Below are 12,861 nucleotides of genomic sequence, written 5' to 3' on the forward strand. Positions count from 1 at the left end.
CCCCAAACACATCAGTGAAGCGCACACACAGGAGTATAGCTGAAGGTCATTTATTGTAACAAATAACTTGGCAGGATTTCCTCTTCTACAAAATGTCAAGAGCACCAGAAGCATTTCAGGATTAAGTGAAGGCTCAAAGAAAAACCACTCCAGTAAGAAAGTCAATCCTTCATCAGTCTGCGCGTGCATCACAAATTCTTTTTTTTTTTTCTTCCATCAGTTTCCTGCTTTAACACGGCGCCGCGGCTCTCTCCCGGTAAACTACCCAGCGTCGGCGAGCCTCTGCCAAATGTCAAACGCATCTAACAAAAGCTTCATCACATTCCGTATGTCCTTTTAAATTAAGCAGGCATAGTGTCAGTGCTGTGTATATATCAAAATTAAACAATCTCCGTGTGCAGAAAACAATAAGAGTAGTTTGAAGAGACTGAGGGCAAAGACCAGTGCAAAACAACACCCTGGAAAGTGCAGCGTGAAAAAAAGAATGCAGCAACAAGCCGTAGCTGCTGTGGGTTCAGGAACAAATCCGTGGAGGCTAAATAATGTCTAACTTTAGACAGACGTACCAGCATGCACTGCACCCTCGGCCCCTTTTGGGCGCCTTTGACATCATGTGACATCCGCGCTGCCTTGGAAAATCCCTACGAGGCACGTTCAGCAGACGCCGACATACAATGGCACCCTTTGCACTGGTCTTTGTGTCACTGACAAAAGGAGCGCAGAAAATAATGAGCCTGCGCTAAACCTACAGAGAAGCACCTCAATGTCTTTGTAAACGGAATCTGTGTTTGACCTGTGAAATGTTAGCTTAAGAATGCAGTTTAAAAAAAACAAAACGGTAGCTTTACAGTGTCCATGCTGAGTTATGTAAGTAAAAATAATTATAAATATAAGAAAAGACAATAGTGTTGTGATAAATGTGTGTGTTTCAGAGTTGGGCACCAGACACCGGTGGCCTTTACAAACACAATCATTAATGTTTGTAAATGAACCTGAACGTGTCGCGCCGCTGCGCTGGACAGAGCAGCTTTTAGAAGTTGGCAACAGCGGAAGGAAGAGTCCGGCTGGTCGTCGCCGCAGGTTGTGCAGACAACTGCAGGGCCGGTGACATCAGGACTCTTGAAATGTGATCTTGAAAAAATAATCGGACGCCGGTTGAAACTCTTGTTGCATCATCTCAGAAGCAATTCTTCAAAGGGGGATTTATAACTTCTGAGTCCAGAAATCAGGATTCTTTAGATGTTCAGCCAACCTGCCACTGAAAAAAGAAAAAGAAAACCAAAAATATTGGATGAGTATTGAATTTTGAGCTTGGATCGGTTGCACCAAGGACAAAGAGCTGACTGACCCTCAGCCCGCCACCTCCAGATGTAGAGGTGGTCATCGCCTGCTTCTCAGTCTCTTCTTGCTTTTTCCTTTTCCTTTCAACTGCTTCTGGGTTTTTGACACCCCTGTATGTTGTCTGGAAACAAAGAGGATCAAGCACTTAACTCGTCAGAAGACCATTTGAAAGTCTTTTTTTTTTTTTTTTTTTTTTAACTTGCGTGTTAAAAGCAGACAAACAAGCATCCATTGTTAGAATGCAGTCTCATAAAGAAATAACTTTTTTTTTTTTTTTTTAAAGGTGAGATTAATCACAGCAACAGGAAGTTCAGCTGCCAGTCAGGTCATTCCAGACAGAGGCCGAAGCAGCAGCGTGGTAGTGGGTTAGAGTTCAGTGCGCTCATCCGCACTACTGGAGGGGTGAACTGTCAAAGTGTCAGGATGTCTGGGGTGTAAACGGTGACTTGGTGCTGCAAGGGACGTGAGCCGAACCAAAGGATTCACTGGGCCGGGAGGGTGGGGGTGAGGGGGGTTGGGTTTGTTCCGGTCCATCTCTACTCACCTGGCCGCCACCTTAGCATGCCTCTTACGGATGTGCAAGTGGCTTCTCTGTGCGATAAAGAAATCCCTCAAGACACTTTCAAAGTGCATCCGTTTTGTGAACGGGGTGCATGTATTCATGAGGAAACTGAAGAGGTTACGCTTTGCTTTAGGAGCTCATTGTTAGGCACACACAACACAAAAATACTGGCCATGAATGGGGTTAAAAATTGGGTTAATTAGCTTCAATTTTTTTTATTATTATTTTTTATTCATTTATTTATTTGTATATTTTAAAGAAAAGGTAAAGGTAAAAAAAAAAAAGTTCTATCTCAAGATATTTGGCCGCAGTATGTTAACGGACACTTAGCTTTATTCTACATGTTTGACTGCAAAAGACGCGTGGCTCCACAGACTCTAGGCGATGGACGCTGTCAGTGTTAGTTACGGATGAAAATACAACACAAGCTTCTAGTATAAAAACCCATTTGGATGAATTCTCCGGACCCACCTCTTTTTGCCTCTTCTCAGCAGCCTCCGCCAACTGTCGCCTTCTTGTCTCCTAAAAAATTTTTTAAAAAACAATTTCAGATAAAGATTTTATTTTTATTTTTTACGACAAAGTGTTGGCATTTCTGCCCGTGTCAACAGCGACTGAGCAAAGCCAACGCCTCTTGTCTCAGCCTGGCGGCCTGTTTCGTCCCACAGCTGACTGGCCGAAACCAGCTGCAGCTGTTTGAATACAAATTCTACGTTCCAAAAGAAGTTCTGCGTACCGACGTGTAAAAAGTTGGATGCGTATCATGGAAATGTCTGCACGTGAATCAACTTACAGGATCGGGAGTGACCACGACGTCGTCCGCAGCGCCGCCAAAGCACGGTAGGCACATCCCCATGCTTGAGTTACGACGTTTGGGACAGAAATGTAGCGTTAAAAATAGATCTTACCGTCTCCGAGCTAGGGAACAAACTGGCGTTTGCTTAGCCGAGCGGCTGGTGTGCCTGATCTCTGAAGGCGTGGACTGATAATCTAAGGTGAAAGTGGGTCTGCGCTCGGCGGCTGCGGGTCGCCTGGGCATAACGTTACCGTTAGCTAGCGGCGGCTGTCAGCTGCTAGCAAGCGTAGCGTCCTAGCCTAGCAGCTAGTTCAGACTACCGCTTACGTGCTCCGCTACGTCTCCAAGCCAACTAATGACCTAATGGCTCATCGCACCTTTTGTTTAATCGTCTCGGCATTTTCAACAAACGGTCTAAACCAAATGCCAACTCCTAATATTTTTTTTTTTTTTTTTCAGCCCCCTCGGTGTTTGTTTTGGTCAGCTGCCTGGTGACAGTTTAATCACCCATGCTGTGTTCAATAACGGCACGTTACAGTTCTCTCCACATGCTTTCATTGTACAGCGGTAAATATTCAGGGTCAAACACTTGTGTCAGCTCTAAATATGGGCGAGTTATTCGTGTTCCACTCGCAGTGAAACGCAATCGATAGCGGCGGTTTCTGGCTTTAATCTTTGATTGCGGAGTGGCCCGTGCGGTGTGCTGCTCTTGAACGCAACACAAATATGACGAAATGGGCCGGGGGCTTACGGCGCAGCCCTCCGCTCACAGTTCCAATCCAACACTGACACCTGGTGGTGATAGTGGTTAACAGCGTGATTGTCCTTTACAGTTGGTTCGTTCGCAGTTTGAACCTCGTGTGGTTGAAACGCTGTAATTGCAGACACATTTTTCCCAATTACAAACAAACCGAAAATGGCGATGCCAACTCATTCAGTAGGGGAGAGTCGATTAAAGCTCAGTAGGCTCAATTACACCCTGTTGGAGGAAAAACAATCATTTTTAAAAGGGACCGATTTGCTGTCGCTGTGCCTTTTTCCTCCGTGGACGCCTGATGGAAAGTGCAAGGTGAGGGATCCGTCATACTCGCGCATCCATCCAGTCAATATTCTGCGATCAATGGCCCCGGAGAGTTGAACGTTGTACCCCGCTTCAGACCGACAATACTTTAAACTCCACCCATCCATCTACACATCCACCCATCTACACATCCACCCATCTACACATCCACCCATCCACTCCGCGGCGCCGTGCAACACACGGTGGGAGTTGCAGGCTCGCTAGACCGCACGGCAGCACCTCCACAAGTTGTCTCTCACAAACTTGCCTCATGGGGGACTTCCACTGAGGGCGCGTGCGATGGAGGTGAAGGTATCGCAGGCTCCTGACAGCTCCACGGGTAGGTGAGACTGCGATTCTCGCGTAAACTGAGCTTTTAGAGCGGCAAACGGCGTCTGTTTTGTTTTAACATTCACGGTAGATGCAATCCCTTATTTGCGTGAACGTTTTTTTTTTTTTTATTATTATTGCTACTGTGTGTTTTCAGCTAATTGCGATCTGTTTATCGTTCAACCTGATAGGATCACATATTGTTGCATCTACATATAGGTGAGTTTCTGACTTTCGCTCTGAAACCTTAAGGGATGCAACTCATCTTTTCCTCCAAGTCTCAACACTTTTGAGCCACAGTTTTACAGTATAATACCTTCCAATATAAAGTTAAAATGTCTTAGTCAAAGGTGCGCATGACTCTAAAATAAATCCAAAACTTCATCCAAAAAACAAAACAAAAAAAAACATCATGTTGCAGTTCCTTATTTTTAGTTTTCAGAAAGACTTAAGTGTCAAGTTCTGACCTGGGGCTTGCCATCATTCCATGGTCTTGGTAAAGGGGTCAAATCTTTTTTTCCCCCCGCAGAAGGGATTGTTTGCTTTGTGTCCATTCTCTTGCTGACACGTTTACACTCCTCCGGTCTCGCCCCGAGACATCCGTACCCATCCGCTGGCCGCACAGACGAGAGCGTGACTGTTTTCGAGGGAAATTCAGTAAACATGCCTGCCGTCTTTCAGCCTAATGAGCTCAGCAGTGCATGAGTGCTGTGGCTTTTATTAGCTCCTCTAAATCAGCTTGCCCCCGGGCGAAGATGAAACTGGCAAAATATATATAAATGAGGTGGGGGGGTGAAGAGAATGATAGGAATTATGGCCGTTTCCTGGCCAATACAATTGTCCCTCTGCACTCTCCACTCTCCACTCTCTCCACAGCAGTGTGCAAACAGTGGGACGTGGTGCCTGATTGCGCTGGAGCATAAATACTTACTTAGCACTTACAACCTGGTTTAAAGGCCTGGATGTGACCACCTTCGCCCGGTGGTCTTGATCTTGGGGTGTCTCTTCCCCCCCCCCCCCCCCCTCTGCTATTTCTTACATTTCTCTGCCTTTTAGGGAGATCCTCTGCTTCAAGTGACACTCACACGTTTTACTTTCCTGAAATCGAAACTTTACTTTCTGTATAGGTTTTGAGGAGAATGTGCACAAATAACAAAACTGTGCTTATTTGAGCATGGCCCTCATTCTAGCCAATGATCTTTCATCCCAGACCCCTGTGGGGCTGCCTGGAGCAGCAAGGGGGCACCAAGCAGCCATGGGAGGCCCCAGAGGAGACCATTATCATACATGGTGCTTATGAGAGGGGGGCCCAATCCGATTTTTAATCATAGGGACCAAAATCACCAGCGGCGCCCCTGGTGGCAGCCCCTCTTTAATAATTATTTAAAGGAAAAAAAAAGAAGAAGGAAAAAACCTCCAAGGATCTTCAGCAAACTGCGTGTTTAGCCCTGTGTTTACAGCCTCCTCCTGCTGCTGGGTTTCACAGTAGTTTCCTGATCCCCGAGATATCGGCGCCCATTAGCGCTGCACTTTCTCCATTACTACGCGATGGCCCCGCCTACCTGTCTCACGTGTCGTAACCAACCATTAGCCCGTCGATGGTGATCACTCAAGGCCGCCGGAGCATCTCTGCAACACTCCTCGTCTCCTCCTCTCATGGAAAGAGAGCTGATGTCGGCATCCGTCAGGCAAAACGTTAAACGTAATAAAACTGCATTAGATCTCATTGGTGCTCTAGTCTCAGACATAGATTTTGTGAGGTTTTATTTACCTGACGTATTTCGGCGTACGATGATGACGAACCTTAAAAAATGTTTGTCCGAGATAAAAGAACGAACGAGAAGCAATCGCAGGAAAAGACAGAATGAACTTAATTCAGTCAAGCTGTATTAGAGTCGTAGTTGTATTGAGTTCATCGCCTTTATGACATCAGAAGGTGCTGATTCCCACAACTGGGTGTTTTAGCTCCAAGCTTGGTGCAAAGTGGAGCAACCAAAAGAAGTGAACAATGTACTTTTACCACTTTTACCACTTTTTTTTAATGGAAAGAACAGAGACAGAAAACATTGGCAAAGTCAATTTAGCATTCCGTGGAAACCTAAAGCGCAACATAAATCTGCGCCGGGAGCGATAGTCATCGTGAAGGATCTCAATTTGAGGCTGCGCCTGACGGGCGCCAGCTTTTTATCAGCGCCCTCTCGATCAGAGAAGGAGACAGGAGTGTTTGTGATAGTGCAGCAGCGCTCAGCGACGGCCCCCAGTGATCGCCGCTGACAGCCTAATGCAGGTTGGTTAAGAGGCGCGGGACCTGACGTGGGCGGGGCAGGTGGGCGAGGCAGGTGGGCGAGGCCCTCATGCAGCAGCGGAGAGAAGAGCGCGGCGGCGTTAATGCCCTCCAGTCCGTTTGTATTAATGTCATCAGAACTGACGAGGCCTTGATTTAATCTCAAAGTTGCCGGAGACGCTGTAACGGCATTATGTTTTCCGTGCAGGCTGCTGACGCCGGCTCGGCCTGCGCTTAAAGATGTTGATGCACATCCATTGATTGTACTTGTTTAAGATATATATATATTTTTTTTTTGCCCCGACAGTCTGACTGCTGGGGACGATGGCCAGAGAGACGGCAGCTCTCAGGTCGAGGATGAGGGGTCAACGCAGTAGAGAGGGATTTAGCGACCCACCGACTTGTATTCGTTTAAATAAATAATCCATTTGCCAGGAAGTCGGGAGCAGGAAGCACCTGCTCATCAATCGATCCGCCTCTGCGTGTTTTGCAGATTGGAAATCTCCGCCACAGTTAGATTGCTGCACTTAGACTGCTTGGCCGTAATGGACGAGCCACATTTCGGGGGCGGGGGGTCCGGACTTATGTCCCGGCTCCAAGAGCCCCGACGCAGCACTTTCCACGTCTGTCCCTCTGTCTCTGAGAGTCAACCTGCCACGAAGCCAACCCCAACCCCAACCCCAACCCCAACCCTGTCAAACTGTGTGTGTGTGTTTTCCTTCCTCCTCGCATCAACCGTGTGCGTGACTGATCCCTCCTCGCCATCCATCAGGCCCTTCCAGGTTGCACAGCCCTCCAACAGCAATTCTCTTGCTGCTGTGAAACAAGGAACAAAAAAAAAACAAAAAAAACCCTGCAAATGTAAATTTGGCATTTCAATAATACGCGCGGCTGCCGGGGTTGTTTGTTTCTGTCTCTTTTTTTAATATTTTCCTGCTAACCCCTGAGCTGCTGAAGGGGAGACGCTGCTGTCGAACCTGCCGAGAGTCGTCTCAGAGATGTGGAGAACCTCTGAGTGTCTGTGAGTCACGCTGTTTGGACTCTGACTGCAGCCTGCGGCGCTCTCTGCTGGCCCTAATGAAGCCTGGCACACACACACAGACACACACATGCATGCATACATATGCTATGTGCGCGCACGAACACCGAATAAAAACAATCTCTGAGCCTGCATGTTTATTTTCCCATCATGGACACTTTTAAATGCATTAGCGGAGGCTAACTGGGTTATCTGTGACGGTCCAGCGCTCGCCGGTGCATTATGTAACAAAGCAATTACAATAACGCGATAACGACTCTGCTGTTATGCAGACATAGACAGGGCTGTTGTTGTTTGCTTGTTTTCTGCCACACTGATTCATTTACTGCTGTTGTAAACATCACATTCATCAACAGCAGTTTTTTTATACTTTGCAACCAAAGTGTTTTTTTTTATACTTGATTCGGTCATCAAACAGCCTCCTCTTGCAGGCAAACTAGCAAGGGGACAAATGTATACAAAGCTGCATCATTTGACTTTTATAAACATTTCTGATGTCTCTCAGGATGCATCTTCTTCTTTAGCCGAGTTTGATTGAAATGATTCACATCGGACTCGGTCGGCTGGTTTCCTTTCGGATTGGACTCATTGTTCTCGACTGGTGTCAGGTGTCAGAGGGAGAAAAGGCATTTTAAAGACCTGTTTAAGAATGTATGAGAGCTGTAATATGAGAGTAATAAACAGGCAGCCAGACCACCACCATGACCACATATAAAACCTACTGATCAAACACAAGCAGGTGGGTTGTTCTTCTGGTTGATTTTAATTTAATTTAATGTTTAAAATGTAATGAAGACGACCTTAACGCTGACCACAGCTGTGTGTGTGTGTGTGTGTGTGTGTGTGTGTGTGTGTGTGTGTGTGTGTGTGTGTGTGTGTGTGTGTGTGTGTGTGTGTACAGGGTCATGTCACCCCGACTCCTCGGTGTATCGCCCCCTGTTGGAGAGTCAGGCTTCCAGCAGCCATGTTTCCATTCAGCCCAGCAGCCAATCAGTGTCCTGGAGCTCCCAGTCTGGAGGCAGCGTCCACAGCGGTGAGTCTGCCAATCCGAGAACAACGCCAATTATGTTCATGATTTATGCCCGTTCCATCTCCAAACGCTTGAATTTTGCTCTGAGAACTGAAGCTGATTCCATAAAGATTCCATATTGTAGCCAGCTGCACATCTGCATTCTTCAGTGTGGATCCCTTTGGAGCAGCCTTGCACACTTAATTATCCAAAAACATCCCGATAGCTCCAGGGTAAAATGCATATTTTATCATTTTATTACATTTTACAGCCTTCTACCATTGATGTTTTTTTGGGGGGGGGACTTTCCGCATATTTGGGATAGGACAAAAGCAGAGGGCGGAGGGGAGGTATTCATACCTTTTGTGACATCACAAAAGCTTAATGTTGATTTTGTGAGTGTTAACGATGCAGTTGATGATCCATGTATATAAACCTTATTTATAAGTCATTTCTGGTTTCCACTCCTCTGCTGCATTTGAATTTTTATCAAATTTTGCTTGGCCGGACTTTATATAAAAAAGAAGGCCCTGCCCATAATCATGCTTTAAAAGAGTCTCATCTTTTGGGTCTCAAGTTGAACTCTTCCCTCTCATGCTTTTGAATCAGCTCCATCAGCACATCTCTGTGCCGAGGAGTCAGTCAATCATTTAGCTGCTGCTGTTGACGCTGTTCCAGCTTCCTTGTCAGCCTGCAGACTATTGTGCAACAGCAGCATTTCGATATATTGAAGAGTGTCCAGTCACAGAGCCCCGTACTCAGCAGGAGGTTTGACCCCCCCCCCCCCTCTATTTGCAAAGAACCTCTCAATTTGGCAAAATATTACTTTTCTACACAGCCTCACTGCAGCTGCAGACAACAAACCCTAAGACGGAAGCCCCAGCTGAATCCTGCAGGGGCCTTTCAGGATTCAGCTGGGGCGGCTGACTCGAAGGTCTGTCACAGCTACACAACCCGTTTTTGTTCGGCGGGAACAGCAGCTTCATTCACTCCTTGGATCCTGTCAGGCGACACAAACATCCGCTCGGGCTTCTCAGTTTTAAGACGCGCAGCTTAAGCAGAGCCCCCTCGCAGTCGCCACAAGATGGCAGTATTCCCCTCCCTGAAAGCGCTCTCCCTCTGCAGCCGCTCTCATCTGACCTACATCTCCAAGCAAGCAGGCAAGGGGTGGTGGCAGCTGAAATTTTAAGTGGTACCGGTCAGTCTGAGTGAGAGCTGCTGATTTATTTATTCATCTGGCCAGCGGTTGCAGTCGCCAGGTACCCCGCCGACTAGGCCCGGCACCCTGACCCACCCTGCTCCAGTAAATACCAGAACAGTGGGGGGGGGGGGGGGGGGGGGGGAGTGCTGGGCTGCAAGAAAGCAGATGGTGTTTGCATCAAATGTCACGCGGCAGAATGTAGCAGCGCAGACAAGACGGGCACTTCGGCGGTCAGCTCGCTGAGCCTCCGCCGTGTGGGCGACGCCAGGGTTGTCGTCCTGTGAGCTACAGAACCGAGAGTGAAGGTCCGCTGGTTTTTAAAGCCTGCTGCGATGGCTTGTAGGAGCGGTGACCTTGCCGTTAATCCGAGATAAGATCAGTCATCGTCGAGGCCGCCGCAATTAACAGCAACATGAAGGACACAATGCTGCAGGGAATTGTTTGTTTTGTTTGTTTTTTTTTGCACTAAATGCGTGAAAGTTAACTGTGGTGTCGCTGGCATTGCCAAACATACACACAAGGAGCTTCTGACATTGGGGAGGGAACGAAAACAGCGTGTTTGGCCCGATGTTTACAGCCCTCTGTTAAAACTGAGGATTGTTGTTGGGCTTTCCATGTGTCTGCAAGGAGACAAAAACAAGCTGGTTTTAGGGGGCGGAGCCAGCCCCTTGATAAGGAGAGGTGTTGTTGCTAACCTGGATTGGGTTGTCTGTGCCCTTAACGTGACGAGTGACCTCTGGAAAAAATAGCAGTTATTGCACATTAAAGAGTTTGATGGCGGCTGGAAGGAAAGGATTTCTGCAACGTTCAGTCTCCCATCTTGGTGGAATCAGCCTGCCGCTGAAGCTGCTCTGCCGAGAGGAAGTCAGACATAAACTTCATTTCTCTCACTCTAGGAAAGTTCACTGGCAGGCTGGAGAAACAAAGAAACAAATCAATCCATTCTGGTGGATTTTGCGCAATGTAAAAGAATTCAGAAGCAGATTATTTTCCCTGCAGGGTGTCATCGACATTCAACACTGGGAGAGGATGATGAGCTCCAGATTTATTTGTAATTATTCCTTTTTATGACCGCGATCCCCTTTGTGCGGTGAATACAGAACGACGAGCCGTAAAGTCAACATGCGGCAGCCCTGCTCAGCTTTTATTGGTGACATAATGTTTGTTTGTCACCGAGGGGTCTCCCCCTGCCGCCGCTACCGTGGGGCCTCCAGCTGTACGGCCGACATACTATTGATTTCCTCTGAGTTTTTCTCACAGCCCGGAGCTTCTCAACACCTGCCGGGGCTAATGAATCAAACAGCCCCTGGGTTCGCCGCTCACGTATTCTAGTTTGCGCCCCCAAAAGTCGTTCCAGCTTGGCGATCCGACGGCTTCGCCTGTGCTTTATGGTGAATGTTAACACTGCTCACCAGCGCTCTGCCCTGCCTGTTCAGCCTGCCGCTGCTTCTGCTCCAGCTGCCCTTGGAAGGCGGCGGCCTCGTCACCTGCAGCGGTGACACGTTCCACCGCAGCTCAAATGATGAAATTACCTCGAGGCCATTATGTCATACTCTGAGGTGCCTTTCCTTCACGTCATCTCAAGAACCAGCGATGACTGCCGTCATAATTCACGCCTCCTTGCGAACCCCGTGTGATGCCCTGGGGAGGAGGAGGGACGGTGGGTAAGACGAGCCCGTGGGGGTTGGGGGTGGGGGGGGGGGGGGGGGTGGCACGTGCTGATTGATGGGGGAATCAATACACGTCCTCGTCGGCCCATCAGGGAGCCGCTGATTTCCCCGCAGCTTATTTAGGAGTCAGTAAATCAGGATGCAAAGGGGAGGGGGAGGAGAGGAGAGGGGAGGGCAGGAGCGCGTGCTTATCGCGAGGACCGCCCCTGCCTCTCGTCGCCATGGCGACGGCCGCGGATGGTGATGATGGTGGTGATTGGTGTCGGTGTCGGAGGGGTGGGAGCATGCGGAGCTGAGACAGGTGTTGCTTCGTGGGTTTTTCCTCCTCCCTTTTTTTTTTCTTTTTCCTTTTTTTTCTTCCTTTCGGTTTTTGTTATTCTTGCGCATTCGGCCGCCGCGAGCTCTCCCGGCCGGGATGGCAGCTGCGGGAGCGACACCCACGCACACCGCGCCGCACTCGCTGCTCACATGCTCGCCGCAGTTTGGCTCCTCGAAGCGCGGATTTCGTTTCTCGAGTGTGTAGAAAACGCATCGGGCGCATCCGACCGTCGCAATGGTGCACCACTCGGGCTCCATCCAGTCCTTCAAGCAGCAGAAAGGTTGGTGCCCCGGTGCGTCACGCGCGCCGACACACACTTTTTTCCTTTCCTTTCCTTTTCCTTTTTCCTTTTTCTCTTTTTTTTTTTTTTTTTTTCTTTTTTCGCTTTGCGAGTTCAGTAGTTTATGTTTGCGGCACTTCGGGGACTTGGTCCGGGATGTGACGCAGAGTTTGGAGGTCTTCTGATCTTTGCCTTGTGCTTTTTTTTTTCCTTTTTTTTTCTTGATGTTACGCACAGCGTCACTGCCGAGGCTGACGCTTTAGAACCGATGTTTCCCGATGGCACGGACCAGAAATGGTCCCAAACACACCGTGGAGGCTCCATCACCCGTGCGTGATGGTTTCACGGCGGGACGACTGTTGCCCGCCAGCCCTTGTCAGAGGTTGCGAGAGTGTCTGAAGTGCACCCGGGAGCGAAGTTAAAGAAAAAGAAAACCAAAAATCGCAGCGTTTCGTGTTTGCTTTTGATTCTTTCCGCACTTTGAGTGAAGATGCAAACTCAAACGGGTGGAGCAGCATCCGGGGAGGTTTTTGTTGCCAGAGGTGAAGTAAAGGTTGTCTGCAAGGAGCGTCTTATCGCCATCGAGCGTGCTGTCTTATTTTCCAGCGTCTCTGCATGTCGGGCTAATAATAACAACAACAACAACAACAACAACCACCCGGTGACACAGATCAGGAGCAAACTACACCGTGATTGAACCGTCATTGGCGGCCGCGCTGCGGGGCTAATTCCTCGCGCTCGATAAGTAAACACTCGCCAGGTGATCAGTCCTTGTCCTCGGCACCGCGGCCGCCACAGTATCGACCTGCCGCCACCGTCCGCAGGGACATCAGCGGATTGTTTGTTTGTTTGTTTGTTTGTTTGTTTGTTTGTTTGTTTTTGTTGTTTCTCGTTATTTAAGGTCTTATATTTTTATGTTTCAATAAGGAAAGGGAGGAGAAGACCGTTGAATGTTCTTTGTTTCGGACCA

The 12,861-nt window shown here is 48.4% G+C and overlaps 2 protein-coding genes across 4 annotated transcripts in view; one reads left to right on the forward strand and one right to left on the reverse strand.

Annotated features, from left to right (window-relative positions):
* Positions 1–36: 36 nt before the first annotated feature.
* svip (small VCP interacting protein) lies at positions 37–3,392 on the reverse strand. 2 transcript variants are annotated; one of them, XM_076027283.1, is made up of 5 exons: positions 2,697–3,392; positions 2,375–2,425; positions 1,886–1,932; positions 1,349–1,462; positions 37–1,258 (listed from the first exon to the last, which is right to left on the reverse strand). In XM_076027283.1, exons 1-4 carry the CDS (start codon positions 2,757–2,759, stop codon positions 1,381–1,383), a joined length of 243 nt encoding a protein of 80 aa, XP_075883398.1. In that variant the 5' UTR covers positions 2,760–3,392; the 3' UTR covers positions 37–1,258; positions 1,349–1,380. The 2 variants fall into 2 exon arrangements, with proteins under 2 accessions (XP_075883398.1, XP_075883397.1); XM_076027282.1 differs by lacking the exon at positions 1,886–1,932 and having other exon boundaries at positions 2,697–3,375.
* An 8,137-nt stretch (positions 3,393–11,529) lies between these two features.
* The window catches only part of ano3 (anoctamin 3), a 32,308-nt gene continuing 30,976 nt past the window's right edge, over positions 11,530–12,861 (forward strand). For both annotated transcript variants that reach the window (XM_076027284.1, XM_076027285.1), the window contains exon 1: positions 11,530–11,891. In XM_076027284.1, the coding sequence (XP_075883399.1) occupies positions 11,846–11,891 (46 nt within the window). In that variant the 5' untranslated portion in view covers positions 11,530–11,845. The remainder of the gene's footprint in view (positions 11,892–12,861) is intronic.

Source organism: Nelusetta ayraudi, unplaced genomic scaffold (assembly GCF_046127955.1).
Source record: "Nelusetta ayraudi isolate G7.1 ecotype Tasmania unplaced genomic scaffold, CSIRO-AGI_Nayr_v1 ptg000020l, whole genome shotgun sequence".
In the NCBI taxonomy this organism is placed as follows: domain Eukaryota; kingdom Metazoa; phylum Chordata; class Actinopteri; order Tetraodontiformes; family Monacanthidae; genus Nelusetta; species Nelusetta ayraudi.

Excerpts from the sequence above, each read along its gene's own strand:
- svip (XM_076027283.1), bottom strand. The coding sequence starts at position 2,759 with ATGGGGATGTGCCTACCGTGCTTTGGCGGCGCTGCGGACGACGTCGTG. Across the intron at positions 2,426-2,696 it reads TCGTGGTCACTCCCGATCCT|GAGACAAGAAGGCGACAGTT; the intron begins GTAAGTTGATTC and ends AAAATTTTTTAG. Across the intron at positions 1,463-1,885 it reads CATGCTAAGGTGGCGGCCAG|ACAACATACAGGGGTGTCAA; the intron begins GTGAGTAGAGAT and ends CTTTGTTTCCAG.